Below are 16,009 nucleotides of genomic sequence, written 5' to 3'. Positions count from 1 at the left end.
TAAAGACTAGAGAAAAGATACAAGGAACCAGTGGAGTTGAAGGAGAAGCTTGTTTGTGGGGATTCACACTGCAACAGTGAGGACCAGACCCTGTGCCACCTTCTGCCATTGAGATCTGTAGACATCAATGTCTTACTAGTCCCCAGGCTTCCTTCCCTCCACCTCCAAAGTCATCTTTTTCTGCACATTCTGTAAAATGATCCATCCGTGCCCTCGAGGCTACTGCTGTGGAACTGGGGTGGCAGTTTTTCTGCAGAACTGATCATATGGAGAAGCCTGACCTTTTCAAACAGATCAGTCACGTGGTGGGCGCCCAGCCTTACGTCTGTCCTGTCAGAAACTGCAAAGACTTGTTCAGAACTGGAACCCTCAAGACCTTCGCTTGCTCTTCAGTGCTAGATTGCTCAGCTGATAGGAAGACTGTGTGGCACCGCTGGACATGTGTGGCACCTTTGCTACATAGGTATTCACTAACGAGTGACAAGAGAACTGATCATTCCCTCGCCCATGGTGACACTTAGCAGTCAGCCACATGTGTAGCTAGTAAATTGTTCAGTTCCAGAAGAGCTAATGGCCTTCTGCAGACCCACAGCTGGAAGTGGCAATGCCCATCTTTGAACAAAGAAAGCCTATTCCAGAGGCCCAACTCTTAATCACATCCTAGACCTCTCCTCAGACTAAGCCAGCAGACACCCACAAGGACATGACTAATAGGATATTATATGAAAAAAATTTAACAAATAAATAGAAAACAAAAAATGAGATTATTAATATGAAGAGATGTAAATTACTTTTAATTCATTAATGAGGAAACGTTTTTTAAGCAAAGGTTACCTGTCACAGAAAGTGTCCTACAGTTCTGGCATAGAGTATTCAGTTCAAAGGCGTCCCAAACCCACAGCTGACCTGTACTTGGTTTCTGAGTGCTTCCTCCCACGTCCCGCTTTGTCCTTCAACACTAGCTCATTTCACCAGGTTCTTTTCTTTCATCGCCCAAGTAATGAGGCCTGGCAGAACCCTTGATCAGGCCACACTTCTACGCTGAACCCTTGAGCTCTAGTAAATACCTGAAACTGTTTAAAATTACCAGTAAAAAGTAAATGATGCAGAGTTCACCTCAAGTTTGAACATAGAAGCAAATGTTTAAGGTCAACAGAAAGAACACAGGGCAAGTTTAATATGGAATCTGAGACAAATTCCATCCTAAAGGAGTGAAATAATCATCTTTGGAAAATATAATTGTACTTCTGAACTGTTAACTTTGCTTCTTATTTATGTTTATATCAAGCAAGTAAACATTAGCAAATGGCCAGTTGTGGGTTGCTGCCCATCATCTGGATGCTTGCTTAAGGTTGTGTCTGGTTGCTAACCACTAGTGGGAATTTTTCTTTTATAGGATGCTATAGTTATCCATGAAGTGTATGAAGAAGGTGCAGCAGCCAGAGATGGAAGACTGTGGGCTGGAGACCAGATTTTAGAGGTACCCCATTCTGAGTTGCACTTTGTGACACTGGACATGGTTAACCTTGGTCCCTAAGGTCAAAGCGTCTGTCTTTGATTCTACTGTTCCCGCGGTGATTTGTTTCCTGCGGAACAAAGCATGTGCCATAGCCTCTTCTTTCTCAGTGTTGCCGAACAACCACTGCTTCATAATCATGACATTGTTGATCTAAATCTGAGAAAACATTTAGTTACAAAGAAGACTACCACTTACAATTCTATCATTTTAATATGACAGGAATATATATATTTATGGTTTTTATCTCTCCGTCCTTTCTTACTAAATCCCCTGCTGAAAACATATACATACAAACACATAAATCATCACACACCTGCAATTTTAAAGACTTTGTTGCCATAAATAATTCCTTAATTCTAATAAGCCATTTCTCAAAAGGAAAACCATGCCTCACCACTAACATTTTTAAGTCAATAAGAATGTAAAATATTTCTTTTTAGATGGTATCTAGTGCTTACCAACAGTGAGCTACTTGACCAAAATTCTTTAATTAGTCTGTCATTTTGCAATATTGTTAAAGCCTTCTAAAAGATGCTAGGGAGCAGAAGAAATAGCTCAGCAGTTAAGAACATTTACTGTTTTTCCAGGGGACCCAGATTCGATTCTCAGCACCCATGTCAAGCAACTTATAACCACCTGTAACTCCAGTTCTAGGGAGACTCTAACTGCTCTGGCCTCTAAGAGCACCCAGACTCATGTGCACATACCTATACATAGACACACATACACATAGACATAATTAGAATAAGAAAATAAACCTTTAAAGTAGGATAAGTAAAAAAAATCATTGAATGAAATAGTTTCCACTGATGATATTAATATGTTAAAAATAATAAATAGTGTAACAGTAGGCAATGTGATGCTAAGGAACAGACGAGCCTGTAGTCAGACTTTCTTGTCAGACTTTCTTTTGGGCTGCCACCCCCAAATAATGACACGGAGTCTTATTATTAATTATGGAAACTTAGCCTTAGCTTAGACTTATCCCCAACTAGCTCTTACAACTTAAGTTAACCCATTTATACTAATCTACATTCTGCCACTTAGCTTGTTACCTATTCTCCATAACTTCATGCATGACTTCCTCATACTCATGTCTCGCTGCTGTCTCCTGCCTGCCTGGATCTAACCCAGAGTTCCACTCTCTCCCTGGAAGTCCTCCCTGGTCTCTCCTGCCTAACTATTGGTCATTCAGTTCTTTGTTAAACCAGTCAGAAGGCACCTTAGGGAGAGACACTTCTTCACAGTGTACAGAAAGGTTATCCCACAACACAATCAATTCCAGACACTCTGGTGTTTCAGTGGTGTAAGACTTCAGCACCTTTCACTGAATGAATTTAATGGAAGAGACTTTATGCTGGCCCTGTGTAATTTTCGCTTTGTGTTTTTATTATAACATATTATAAATGACATCACAGAACTTTATTTCTCCCTTGGTGGCTCATTTCTGCCTTTCAGGATGAAACAGGGCTGTGATTAGAGTGGAGCACCTAGATGCAGAGGGTGCAAAGGGAATCCAGGCTAAGTGCAAATTAAGTTCAGGTCAAGTTGCCGGGCTTCTCTGCAGGCCTTGACTGTGTGGCACGCTGGATTAGGATGTACCCCCAGTACGCTTGTTAAGGCACTAATGAATGAGGTTAGAAAAACAAACGGGCCTTCTTTGGGTATTAGATTGGATGCTTTTGCAGGCAACACTGCTTTTTACTGATCAAAGTTCGGGGGACTTCTGGTTTCTTTCTTATCCTTTCTAGCTTTTTAGTCAATTGGTGTTGTGATAATTGGCATTTCAAGGCGAGTGGGTTTAATATTAAAAGTAGGAACATCTTGGTCTGATGGTACAGGCTTATGATCTCAGCACTCAGGAAGCTGCACTAGTTCAAAGCCTGCCAGAGATTTAGAGTGAGTTCAAGGCCAGGGTAGGCAACTTGGTGAGAATTCATTAAAAATGAAAATTTAAACAAGACTTTTTAACATTTATTCATCTATTGTCTATATATATATGAGCATTTGTCTGTTTGTGTGCACGCACACACTCGCATGCTACAGCACACATGTGGAGATCTAAGGACAGTTTACAGGAGCCTGTTTTCTCCTTCCACCATGTGAGTTCCAGGATCAAATTCAAATCATCAGACTTGATAACAAGTGGCTTGCCACTGAGGCATCTTGCCAGCCCAAACTCAGCCAGTTTTGTTTCTGTTTTGAGAGAGGACTTCATACTGTAGCCCAGGTTAACCTCAAACTCACTATATAGTTGAGGCTGGACTTGAATTCCTGATATTTTTGCATTGACTTCTCAGCTGTTGGCTTATGGAGATCAACCTCCACACCAATCAGAAACATTTTTAAAAGTGCTAGGTAGGGTGCTTGAATTTAATTCTCAATTCCATTTTTTAAGACTACTATCCCTTTTTATCATACATTCTGCAGACTGTTCTGCCATGGCCTTTAATAATATCTGTTCCTTATTTGCTCATCTCATTGACACAACAAAGTGCTCAACAAAGCAACTTAAGGAAAGGGGCTTGTTTGGCTTACAGCTCCAGGGGATACAGCTGTGACCGAGAGTGTGGTAGCAGGAGTGATAGTTGATCACAATGCATCCAGACACAGGAGCAGTGAACAGCAAGAACACGCCCAACTCACGTTCTCCTTCTTGATTAGACTGAGACGGTAGCCCATGGGCAGTAATACCTACATTAGCGTGGGTCTTCCTACTTCAGTTCATCTGATCTATATAATCCACAGACATGCTGGATGGTTCATCTCTTCAGTGGGTGTAGATCTTGTCAAATTGACAGTGTTGAACATTGCAGTATCTTAATGTTAAAATCAGGATAAAGCCAGATTTTGTTCCAAAAACACAACCAATTTCAGACATTGATGAACATAAACTCTCCTTCCTGGTGGTTTTTAGGCCAGTCCCTTCTCTTACCCTACCTTACTGCCATTATATCCTGTGAAAGTAGGATCAGAAAGAGAGTTAAATCCCGATTTTCCTGATGAGCTAAAATAATGAGTAAGCAAAGCCCTCCTCTGGCAGTGGCTTATCCACTTTTCACGTGCCCAGCCTACTGAAAGGATGTGACAGCAGGACCTTCAAGAGCTCTTCTCAAACGGGGCCATGCCCACTACCCCCAGATCAGCAAGCAGTGTTGTGAACACTGCCCGCAGTGCTTGTCTAAGGTGCCTAAAGCAATGCTCAGGCTGCACTGTTGGTTCCTTCCTGCCGCCTCTTGACCAGCCCAGCATGTGGAACCCGGCTGAGGTCACTCTGATCTAAGCAAGCCCCCTAGTGCCAGAATTTTGTAAAAATTGCTTTTGTCGTGTTAAAGTTCAATAACAGTGCCTTCAGTTATTTGTGTATTTACTAAGGCCTTTGAGACAACTTACAGAGTTCACCTTCAGTCCATGAGGTTACCTAGTGTTTCAAGTAGAAGTGGTCTTGTGTGCCATCTGTTGGACCACAGGAAAATAATCAGCGTATCTCACATTCCCTAGAAGCACAGTTTCCCCTTTGTTTTGTGAGTTGATTCACTAACACTGCAAAAGCATATTTAGTGGCCTGAAGGAATGGTGAGGCGTCCTGCACAGAGGAAAACAGCTCTGGCAGCATTTCCTTTCAGCCGTCATTTCTTTCTTACGGTAAATACCTATGTGCCAAGTCACAAACCATAAACTTGACAGGGTTTATTTCAGTCAATTCTCATCATAAAGTAGGTATTCTTCCTGACTCCAGCTCACAAATGACACAGAAACCCAACTGAAGTCATTTCTCTGGGTTTCACAAAGCCAGGAAGTCAGACTGGCGTAGTAACTGAATTCAGCCTCTGTCTGAACTCAATGTCCTTAACCACCGTGACCTGGATGTCTGTGAGTGCTGAGATACACCAGGAAGAAAACGGCATCTTGGTAATGGGTGATTGGCCTTTTAGACATGTTCTAGGCTCACAGAATCTGATTTAAACAACAGCCCAGTGGGCTGGGGAAAGCTCATACCTAGCATGTGCAAAGCCCTGGGTACAACAAAATTAATTAATTAATTTTTTAAAGACAGGGCTAGAGAGATGGCTAAGCAATTAAGAGCATTGGCTGCTCTTCCAGAGGACTCAGATTCAGTTCTCAGCGTTTACATGGTGACTCATAACTATCTGTTACTCTAGTTCCACAGGATCTAACACCCCTTCCTGGCTTCTTTGACCACTAGGCATACATGTAGTGCACAGATATACATGCAATCAAAACATCCATACACATTAAAAATAAAATAATTTAAAAAAATTTAAACACAGCCCCAAAGTTACCTTCTTCAAGAAAAGTTGGTTCTTCCTTCCTCCTTGGATGCCCAGGGTCTCTGGTCTTTAGGTATCAGAGTTAGAAAAGCCTTAGACTGTCTTTTACTGAAGAAATGAAGGGACCAGGTTCAGAGACAGGCTTCACCTTCTTGAGTCACACATGGCTGTCTCAGAATAAGGGGTGGAAGTCACGTGTCAGGACCTCTTCCACTCTTGCCACCTGCCTGGTCAGAGCTGGGGCTATTTTTCCCTTTGTTCGGCTCTTTTCCAAGATGTGACCTAGAAGGAGTGACTTTGAATTCAAAGCTACCCTGTCCCTGAGTTTCTTCTTTGTAGAAATTTACTAATCAGTATCAATTATTTAACTGTTTGTGATAGATCTATCTAATAACCTCTTCAGGGGCTAACCTATGAGGCTGGTGGTAAAAGGACTAGAATGGAAAGATTGTCTGGTTAGGAACTGGAGAGATGATTCAGTAGTTTTAAAAAATGGACTTGAGAATTAAATTCAAACACCCTACCACTGAGCCATGTGCTTAGCACTTTTTAAAATGTTTCTGATTGGTGTGGTGGCTGATCTTCATAAGCCAACAGCTGAGAAGTCAATGCAGGAATATCGGGAATTCAAGTCCAGTCTCAACTATATAGTGAATTTGAGGTTAACCTGGGCTACAGTATGAAGTCCTCTCTCAAGCTCTGGGTTCAAGTGAGAAACCCTGCCTCAATATATAAGGTAGAGAAAGAATAGTAGAAGATACTTAGTGTCACCTTCTGTCTTCCACATACACGCGCACACACACACACACACACATCTATATAGAAAGGAAAACAAATTTGGGTTCAAATGTTGACTTTTCCTCCACCTACTAGATGTATGATTTTGGTAAAATTCCTTGGCTTCTCCATGCCTTGCTTTCTTCGTCTGTAAATGGTCATGATTAACAGTATATATTGAGTTTAGACTACAGCCATGCTCCCCACCATGACAATCATGGATTCTAACCCTCTGGATCCGTGAGCCCCAGGAAATGCTTTTTTTATAAGTTGCCTTGGTCGTGGGGTCTTACCACATCAATAGAAACGTAACCAAGACAACCATAATTCAAGACTTTAAACTAATTGGGAAAAGTGGAGAAACAGTTCAGGAGTAGGCATTGGCAGTGACTTATGAATAAGACTCCAGTAGCGCAGATTCAACACAGTGCCCAGCAAAATCCCAACAAAATTCTTCAAAGACCTGGAAAGAACGATACTCAACTTCATATGGAAAAGAAAAAAACCCAGGATAGCCAAAACAATCCTGTACAATAAAAGAACTTCTGGAGGCATCACAATCCCTTACTTCAAAGTCTACTACAGAGCTACAGTACTGAAAAGAGCCTGGTATTGGCATAAGAACAGACAGGAGAACCAATGGAACCGAATAGAAGACCCGATATCAATCCACACATCCTCGATAAAGAAGCAAAAAATATCTAATGAAAAAAAGAAAGCATATTTAACAAGTAGTGCTAGCATAACTGGACATCAATATGTAGAAGAATGAAAATAGACCTATATCTATCACCATGCACAAAACTCAAGTCCAAATGGATCAAAGACCTCCACATAAAGCCAGCTACACTGAACCTTATAGAAAAGAAAGTGGGAAGTACACTTGAATGCATTGGCACAAAGAACCACTTCCTAAATATAACCCCAGCAACACAGACACAATTAAGAGAAACAATTAATAATGGGACCTCCTGAAACTGAAAAGCTTCTGTAAAGCAAAGGACAAGGTGAACAAGACAAAACAACAGCCTACAGAATGGGAAAAGATCTTCACTAACCCAACATCAGACAGAGTTCTGATCTCCAAAATATACAAAATACTCAAGAAATTGGACATCAAAAGATCACATAATCCAATAAAAAATGGAGTACAGACCTGAATAGAGAACTCTCAACAGAGGAATCTAAAATGGCTGGAAGACACTTAAGGAAATGTTCAACATCCTTAGTCATCAGAGAAATGCAAATCAAAACCAACTCTGAGATTCCATCTTTTACCTGTAAGAATGGCCAAGATCAAAAACACTGATGACAACTTCTGCTGAAGAGGATGTGGGGGAAAGGGAACACTCCTGCATTGGTGGTGGGAATGCAAGCCCTTCGGATGTCAATGTGGCAATTTCTCAGAAAATTAGGAAACAACCTTCCTCAAGACCCAGTAATACCACTTTTGGGTATATATCCAAAGGATGGTCAATCGTGCCACAAGGACATGTGCACAGCTATGTTCATAGCAGCATTGTTTGTCATAGCCAGAACCTGGAAACAACCTAAATGCCCCTCGACCGAAGAATGGATAAGGAAAATGTGGTACATTTACACAATGGAGTACTACACATCAGAAAAAATAACAACATCTCAAATTTTGCAGGAAAATGGATGGAGCTAGAAAACATTATTTTGAGTGAGGTAACCCAGACCCAGAAAGACAATTATCACATTACTCACTCATAGGTGGTTTTTAAACATCAAGCAAAGAAAACCAGCCTACAAACCACAATCCCAGAGAACTTAGACAACAATGCAGACACTAAGAGAAAGTTATCTAGATATAATCTACATGGGAAGTAGAAAGTATAAAATGACAAAATCTGTTGAGTAAATTGGGAGCATGGGACCTTGGGGGAGGGGAGCAGAGAAAAATGTAGAGTTCAATAAATATCAATAAAAATGTAAAAAAAAGAAATTCAATAAAATATAACTGAAGAAAGAAAAAAAAGACTCCAGTAGCTTACAAACTACTGTACAAACTACTTGTACAAAATACAAGAAAGAGCTGACAAGTGAGATGACATAAATTAAAAGGCTTCTGCAGGGCAAAGGAAATAGTTAGCCAGTGCGATATGACAGCACCCAGTGAGAGGAAACCTTTGCTTGCTTCTTATACATAGGAAAGTTAATACTCAAAACATATAGAAAATAAACACTTCTCAAAAGTAGTAGTACAAGCCGAGCGTGGTGGCACACACGCCCGTTAATCCCAACACTCAGGAGGCAGAGGCAGGCGGATCTTGTGAATCTGAGGCCTGCCTGCTCTACAGAGAGAACTCTAGGACAGGCTCCAAAGCTACACAGAGAAACCCTGTCTCGGGAGGGAGAAAAGGTAGTAGTACAAATGGGCAACAAGTACATGAAAAAATGAAAAATTGTTCAACATTTTTAGCTATCGAAAAACATATGCCAAACATATGTAGGCCTGTAATCCCAGCTGCATAAAGTCTGACGCAGGAGGGTTGATTATATGTTTAGATCTTTCCTGGGCAGAGAGCAAGCTCAAAGCAAAATAGGCTGCAATTTTAGGTTAGTGACAGAGGTGGGCATGAGGCCCTGGCGTCAGTCTCTGGAATTGAATCGGTCTTGGTTGGGGCGGGGGGAGGCGCATTGAAATTCTCTCCAGTCTGAGTGGCTGCTCTTGTGTTTTGGATATGCCATGAGCTTCGTCATTTGATGCCCATAGATGTTTGGGGAAACTCAGATGATGTAGATAGAGCTTAGCTAATGAACGTAGATCACTAAAGGCAGGCATTTCAGATTATATAGTGAGCCCTGCTTCATGATCTGACAAGATGTGAACAAACTGAGCCACAGGCTGCTGCCACCGTGGACCCAACTGTCCCAGCCACCTCACCTCCCTTGCCGTGGTGGGCCCTTCTCTATGAAACTAAGCCCAAATAAACCTCCCCTAAGATGCTTATGTTAGATATTTTGTTGCTGCAGGGATAGCTACTAATGCAGATTTTTACCACAAGCTAACAGCAAGACCAGTGAGATGGCTCAGCAAGTAAGAGGGCCTAGTAACCTGAGTGCTGAGTTCCCTCCTGGAAGCCATGTGGTGGAAGAGAAGCACCTACAGCTGCCCTCTGATCCCACATGCTTGCTGTGGCACCGCTCACACAGAAACCTAAAAAAAGAATAGTGTGATCCAGAGAGCCCACTCCTGAGCACAGATCTCAGTCTTCTTCATCAGCATGCAGTAGAGATGCCGGCATACACGTGTTCACAGTAGTACTGTTCCGTTTGTTTTGAGACAGAGTTTTGTTATGTAACTCAGATATGTGGGAGTTCCTGAGTGTTGAGATTACAGGTGTGCAATACCCCTCCAGCTTTGTGGTCCTATTATTCTCAATAGCCATAGGATCAACCTAGATGCCCATCTGTGTATAAAGAAAACACGGTTTGCACACATATACACACCATGTAGTATTTTTCTGCCAAAAAGAAAAATAGAGTCATGTAATTTGCAGGAAAATTGATGGAACTGGGTACCATCCTGTTACCATCAGACTCAGTCAAGTATCACATGTTCTGTCTCATGTGTGATGTCTGGGTGGGAGGAATGTGTATTGTGGAGACACCACAGTGATACCCGGTATTTATATAGCTAATATTCATTAATAAAAATGAAAACTGCTCTTGGCCTTAGCACCATCTTCCTTGACACTCCTGCACCATGAGAACGAAGTGGAAGAAGAAGAGAATGCGTAGACTGAAGTGCAAGAGAAGAAAGATGAGGCAGAGGTCCAAGTAAACTTACCTGTCCACCCATGAAGGCCAAAGAAGCAGAAGTAAGGGACGCTGGGACAAGTTGGATTGAGCTGCAGTCGGAAGAAGTTTCTGGACCTGCGGCCTCACCACCTGCTCGCAGAGACCACCGAGAGACTGCCAGCCATCATGACAACAGCCCCGCTGGCCCTTTGCCCTGGACCTATGGCATTCTAAACTAGTTCTGTCCTCACTTGTGGCCAATTGTAACTCATGTACAATAAACCATCTTTGTCGCTGTCAGCTGAAAATAAATAAATAAATAAATAAATAAAATATAAATAAATAAAAATGAAAACTTTGCGGGGACGGAATCCACAAGTATTGGCATTACAAGCACTATGGAAATATTTACTTAAAAAAAGAGTTGTCTGTGATAGCCATATAACAGAGCAAGATGCTGGAGTTCCGTGGGGGCGGGGCATCCCAGATTTGTGTGACTAGTTAGCAGAGCTGTGGCTTTGCTGACTGTTCCCAGTATCGTGTGTTCTCTGGTAGTGGGCCTCTCTGTGTCCTTGCTATCAGAGTCAAATGTGAACCTTCAGGAGCTTCTTTGAAGCTATTGGAAACCCTTGTCCTTTATTTCCGTCTGGGCCAGTACTAAAGATGATGTGATCTGAGCAACTAAGGGTGAGGGGCCAGCCAGATTTGTAATGGTGCAGACTTTTAATACCAGTGCTCAGGAGACAGGGGTGGCAGATATCTGTGAGTTTGAGACTACCCTGTTCTACGTAACATTTCCAGGACTGCCAGGGCTACATAGTGAGACTCTGTCTCGAAAAGACAAACGAAGAAAAGTGAGAATGGAGGCTGGAGAGATGGCTCAGTGGTTAAGAGCACTGGCTGCTCTTCTAGAGGTCCTGAGTTCAATTCCCAGCAATCACATGATAGCTCACACCTATCCGTAATGAGATCTGGTGTACAACACTGTATTCATAACAAATAAATAAATCGTTAAAAATTTAAAAAAAAAAAAAAAAGAAAAGTGAGAATGTCAAGTCATTCAAACAGCCCAAAGATATTTACTAACTGGGACAGTAGCTGTACTACCTCCTTCCCTTCACCTCGATAAGTAACCCTACACCCACACACACCTGCTCCCCTAACTCCACAATGAAGTTCACAGCTCTGTAAATATGTGACCAGGCATACCAACCCACCCTCTGTTCTTTGTGGGGTGGGGTCTTTTTATGTGAAGCAGGTCATACTCCCAATGGTCATATGGTGTGTTTTGAAAATGACTGGAACTCAGGCAAATGGATGGAGCTAGAAGACATCATTTTGAGTGAGGTAGCCCAGACCCAGAAAGGCAATTATCACATGTACTCACTCATAAGTAGTTTTTTTAAAAAACATAAAGCAAAAAGAATAACTGGAACTTTCTTGAGATTCCTCATCAGTTGGATCAAGGAGCAGCAGCAGGCTGGAGTCTCTGCTGTACGCTGCCCATCTCAGAATGGCTGTTGTTACAGGTTAATGGGGTTGACCTGAGGAGCTGCAGTCATGAAGAAGCCATCACAGCCCTGAGGCAGACTCCCCAGAAGGTGCGTCTGGTGGTGTACAGAGATGAGGCGCAGTACAGAGATGAGGAGAACTTGGAGGTGTTCCTTGTGGATCTGCAGAAGAAGACTGGCCGAGGACTGGGCCTGAGCATTGTTGGGAAACGGTAAGAATGGTTGTTCAGGTCAAGGTCAGCCTTGAAACACTGGAAACGAAAGTTCACTGTTGAGTAATGAGGGGCTTTCTAAGACATGTCATGTTGAGATACAGCTGGTTCTTGCTGGGCTGTGAGTCTGCACTCAGCTCTGCAGGAAGGACTGGAGTGGCTGCCTAGGGCAGTATCTGTGGGTTTCTCTTACACACGAGGGTGCAGAGCGACTGTGGAGACAAGATGAGCTGCTTTCTGTGTACCTGAGGACATCCCAGTCAGAGATGGTGGCTCTGTTTTGTGGTGTTTGTTGAGATAGGGTCTCACTGTGTAGCCGAGGCTAGTCTCAGACTCAGCTGGAATGCACCACCACACACTACGTTTGCCCTTACTGTTGAGTCAGAGATGGACAAAGTGATCCTCATCCACCATCTGTATTGCAGATTTAGTTTGAGAAGAACATTTATATTCTTTAGCATGAAGCTTTTCATTGTAAAGGGTCAAATGCATCTCTTAAGGGTTACAGATCCTCTTAACAAGTAATTCCATAATTCCTTAAAGACTTGCTTGCAAATATTTATTGCACGTGTTTTGTAGTAACTAAAAAGTAGAAAGAAAAAACCTCATCAGCAGGTCTTCAGTTGTCAGAGCACAGTCCGAGAATGGAGTCATGGGAGAATGCTGAGTACTCGGGAGAAAACTCAAAAAAAAACAAAAAAAAAAAAAAAAACAAGACAGGAGTCTTAAGACCTCAGTTTCTCAAAACACAGAATCGTTCTTGGAATGCGTTTTCATGCTCCTTCCCAGGTGTAGCAGATAGGAGTGAGTTCACTCCAGCCATTGTTGTTCATGTGTCTCTGTGGAAAAACCATCTTCTGTCATGTGTGGCAAAGACTGAACACCTGAGTTGAGATTAACCCTCAGAATATAAATTGCCTGATGCTCTGAATAAAGTCAGCTACTGCTTGAAACTTTAGTTCACCTCGCTTTAAGCCCTGTCTCCCGGGTTCACACCGCCAACTTGAGCAGTAAACATTCAGCAAGTGAAATTATGGAAATTATCCATACAATAGTATACAGCCATAAAAATAGAAATGCTCCAGGTGCCAGTGAAGATCAGTAGAGGTAGGGGAATAGCCCAGTTCCAGACCACATAGGTAGCATATGTGTGACCTGTCTTCAACCTTCAGCATACCTCCCACAAAAATCAATTGACACAGTGTATAAAATTAAATAAAACAAAAGTAAGGTAGCTTACACTGTAATTCACATCTCTGGAAGCTGAATCACCACAACTTTGATGATTCTGGAAACTAAATAGAAAGTTGTAAGACAGCCTGGGCTACAGAGTTCGACCCTGTTGAGAGAAAGAGCACAGTGGAGTCACAGGTGGTTGGAAGCTGCCCAGTGTGGGTACTCGGAACAGAACCCTGGTTCTCTGTAAGAACAGTAGATGCTCCTAAGTGCTAAACCATGTCTCCAGCTCCAAGACACACAATTTTTGAGCTCTTCATTTTTGAAACAAATGTATTCAGAAAATAAAAGAAGTTAAGACTGAAATAAGAGGCTGGGGATTTAGCTCAGTTGGTAGACTGCTTGCCTAGCATGCGTGAAGCTAGATTAGAGTCTCTGGAGAGTAACAACCCCACATTCTGTCCTCTGACCACCATGCATGTGCTAGCATGCACATATCTACCTACATAAACACATGATAATTAAAAAAAAATTTAAGAAAAGGAAGTTACTAACAATGGACTCTACTCTAAGAGAATAGCTTGCTCATTTCATTTCTATATGGGGTGCTGGGATCACCCCAGGGTCATGCTTACACCAGAAAGCAGTCAGCCACAGAGCCGTACTCCAGGCCACAAACTCTGCATCTTTAAAAAGCAAATATCCATTGGCAGTGGTGTCACACGCCTTTAATCCCAGCACTCAGGATGCAGAGGCAGGTGAATCTCTGTGAGTTCAAGGCCAGCCTGATCTACAGAGGAGTTCCAGGACAGTCAAGGCTACACTGAAAAACCCTGTCTTAAAAAACCAAAAAATAAAATAAAAAGTAAATTTCTATTTTTCTGTAGTAAAATCATCACCTTCCAATTGCTGGGATCACAGTTTACACCACCAATTAAAGTAAGAACACAGTAGGCAAAGATGGATGTATAATACAAAAGACAAAGAGGCATAACCTAATCATGAAGCTTATTGTTATAAAGTTAGTAGATGGCACTGGACTTAATGGATTGCTTTTTGAACTTTTGAGTTTTAGATCTTAACATAAGTCGTTACAAAGTAAGGTCCAATTTTAATTAATAACTAACGGGCTGCGCCAATCCCACAATGCTTGGTGATATTAACAGGAGTGGAAGCGGAGTGTTTATATCTGATATTGTGAAAGGCGGAGCCGCAGACCTTGATGGCAGGTTGATTCAAGGAGACCAGATCTTGTCTGTGAATGGAGAGGACGTGAGACATGCCTCACAGGAAACCGTGGCCACCATCCTCAAGGTGAGTCCCTAGGCAGCTTCCGACCTAGCTACAGTGACCAAGGCTCACGGAACTGGTCTGGTCTTTTTGGCCTCGGTGGGATGTTTTTGCTCTATTCTTACTGGAAACATAATACTTGGTGGCTGAAAATTGCTTTAAAGTACAGCTGTTGTGCTGACTCAGCAGACCGAGGGCCTGCATGGGGCTTTGAGGCAGTTTCTCATGTAGTGACCGGTCACATTTGTCTTCCAGCCCATCCTAGAGCATGGGGTCCACCACCTTCTCTCTGCATTCATCAAACCCAACTTTGATCACTAGAAGGGAATACTAGCACTCATCTAGACTGGCTTCTCCTTTCCCAAATGAAGACAGAGTCACAAAGCTCTGCTTGGGTGGGTTGCTCCCACCCTGGGTTGTGGTGAGCTTGTGGAAGTCTGCAACTCAGGCTTCGCAGCTAAGGGGCTCTGCTTCACAAACCCCCTTCCCCTTTGGTTGCAACCAGTGGATCTTTAAAGCAACTGTGGAAGCTTGTACAGACACATGAGGTTTTTTATAATAACCAGGGTTCCTGGTGCAGTCAGCTCTCAGTTACTCTGCAGAGGAGGGCCTGGATTTGTGAACTGTCTCCTGTTGGGTTTCCCACTCTGCTCTTTCCCACTTCTCGACTATTTTGTTCTTTTTGAACACTTTCATCAGAAGGGAGATGAGAGAAAAGAAAGGCAGTTGGTATCAAACCCATTTAATGCATCTGAAGGGCCCACGGCTGAAGCTGCTGACTTTGTTTGCTTGGGTTTTGGATAACTGGTTCTCCTATTTGCCCATTGACCTAGTTTCCTCTAGTAAGCCTTGGCTGCAGAAGGCCCTGCTCTGGTGTTTTAGATCATCAGTGCTGTTGTGTTTTACTTCTGTCTTTTCTTGTCTTCTCAAGTGTGTCCAGGGCCTTGTGCAGCTGGAGATTGGGAGACTTCGAGCCGGTTCCTGGGCTTCCTCTCGGAAGACCTCACAAAATAGCCAGGTTGGTGATGTCTTCCTAGCTGACTCACTGTCCTGCACCCGCTGGGAGGAAGTTCCTCATCTCACAAACGATTATTTAGAAATGATGTCTGATATACACATATTCACAGTACCTACTTCAGTGTGTTTTCGTGTGTTTGAAATGAAAATGAAAGGTGGGGTGGAAATTCACTAAGCCCCACATTTTTTTTCCTTTATTGCTTATAGGGATTTCTCTCTCCCACTATTCTATATTGCCTGTGCACACACATACACAGCTGTGTTTATTTTAAAAAGGAAAAAAAAGAGGTAACATCTGGTGGCAATTTGACCCTCATTAGCACAACATTGTTCTGTTCATCCAATTAAACATTGCTATAAAGTTAACTTGTGAATAGCCACTCACACATGCTGAAGGCAATTAATGGTATATTCCTAGGAGAGGAAAAAAAATGGGGGTCTCTCTTATGC

General features: G+C 42.5%; 1 protein-coding gene across 7 annotated transcripts in view; it reads left to right on the top strand.

Annotated features, from left to right (window-relative positions):
- Positions 1-16,009, top strand: part of Patj (PATJ crumbs cell polarity complex component) — a 317,812-nt gene that overhangs the window by 265,006 nt on the left and 36,797 nt on the right. For 6 of the 7 annotated variants that reach the window (XM_085686293.2, XM_085686290.2, XM_085686292.2 and 3 more), the window contains 4 exons: positions 1,397-1,480; positions 11,883-12,076; positions 14,419-14,566; positions 15,474-15,560. In XM_085686293.2, the coding sequence (XP_085542419.2) occupies positions 1,397-1,480; positions 11,883-12,076; positions 14,419-14,566; positions 15,474-15,560 (513 nt within the window). Of the gene's footprint in view, positions 1-1,396; positions 1,481-10,291; positions 10,654-11,882; positions 12,077-14,418; positions 14,567-15,473; positions 15,561-16,009 lie in introns of those variants that run through there. The other variant, XM_085686291.2, reaches the window with a different exon arrangement.

Source organism: Myodes glareolus, chromosome 3 (genome assembly GCF_982192425.1).
Source record: "Myodes glareolus chromosome 3, mMyoGla1.1, whole genome shotgun sequence".
In the NCBI taxonomy this organism is placed as follows: Eukaryota; Metazoa; Chordata; class Mammalia; order Rodentia; family Cricetidae; genus Myodes; species Myodes glareolus.
This window is presented reverse-complemented; position numbering and strand designations above follow the sequence as displayed.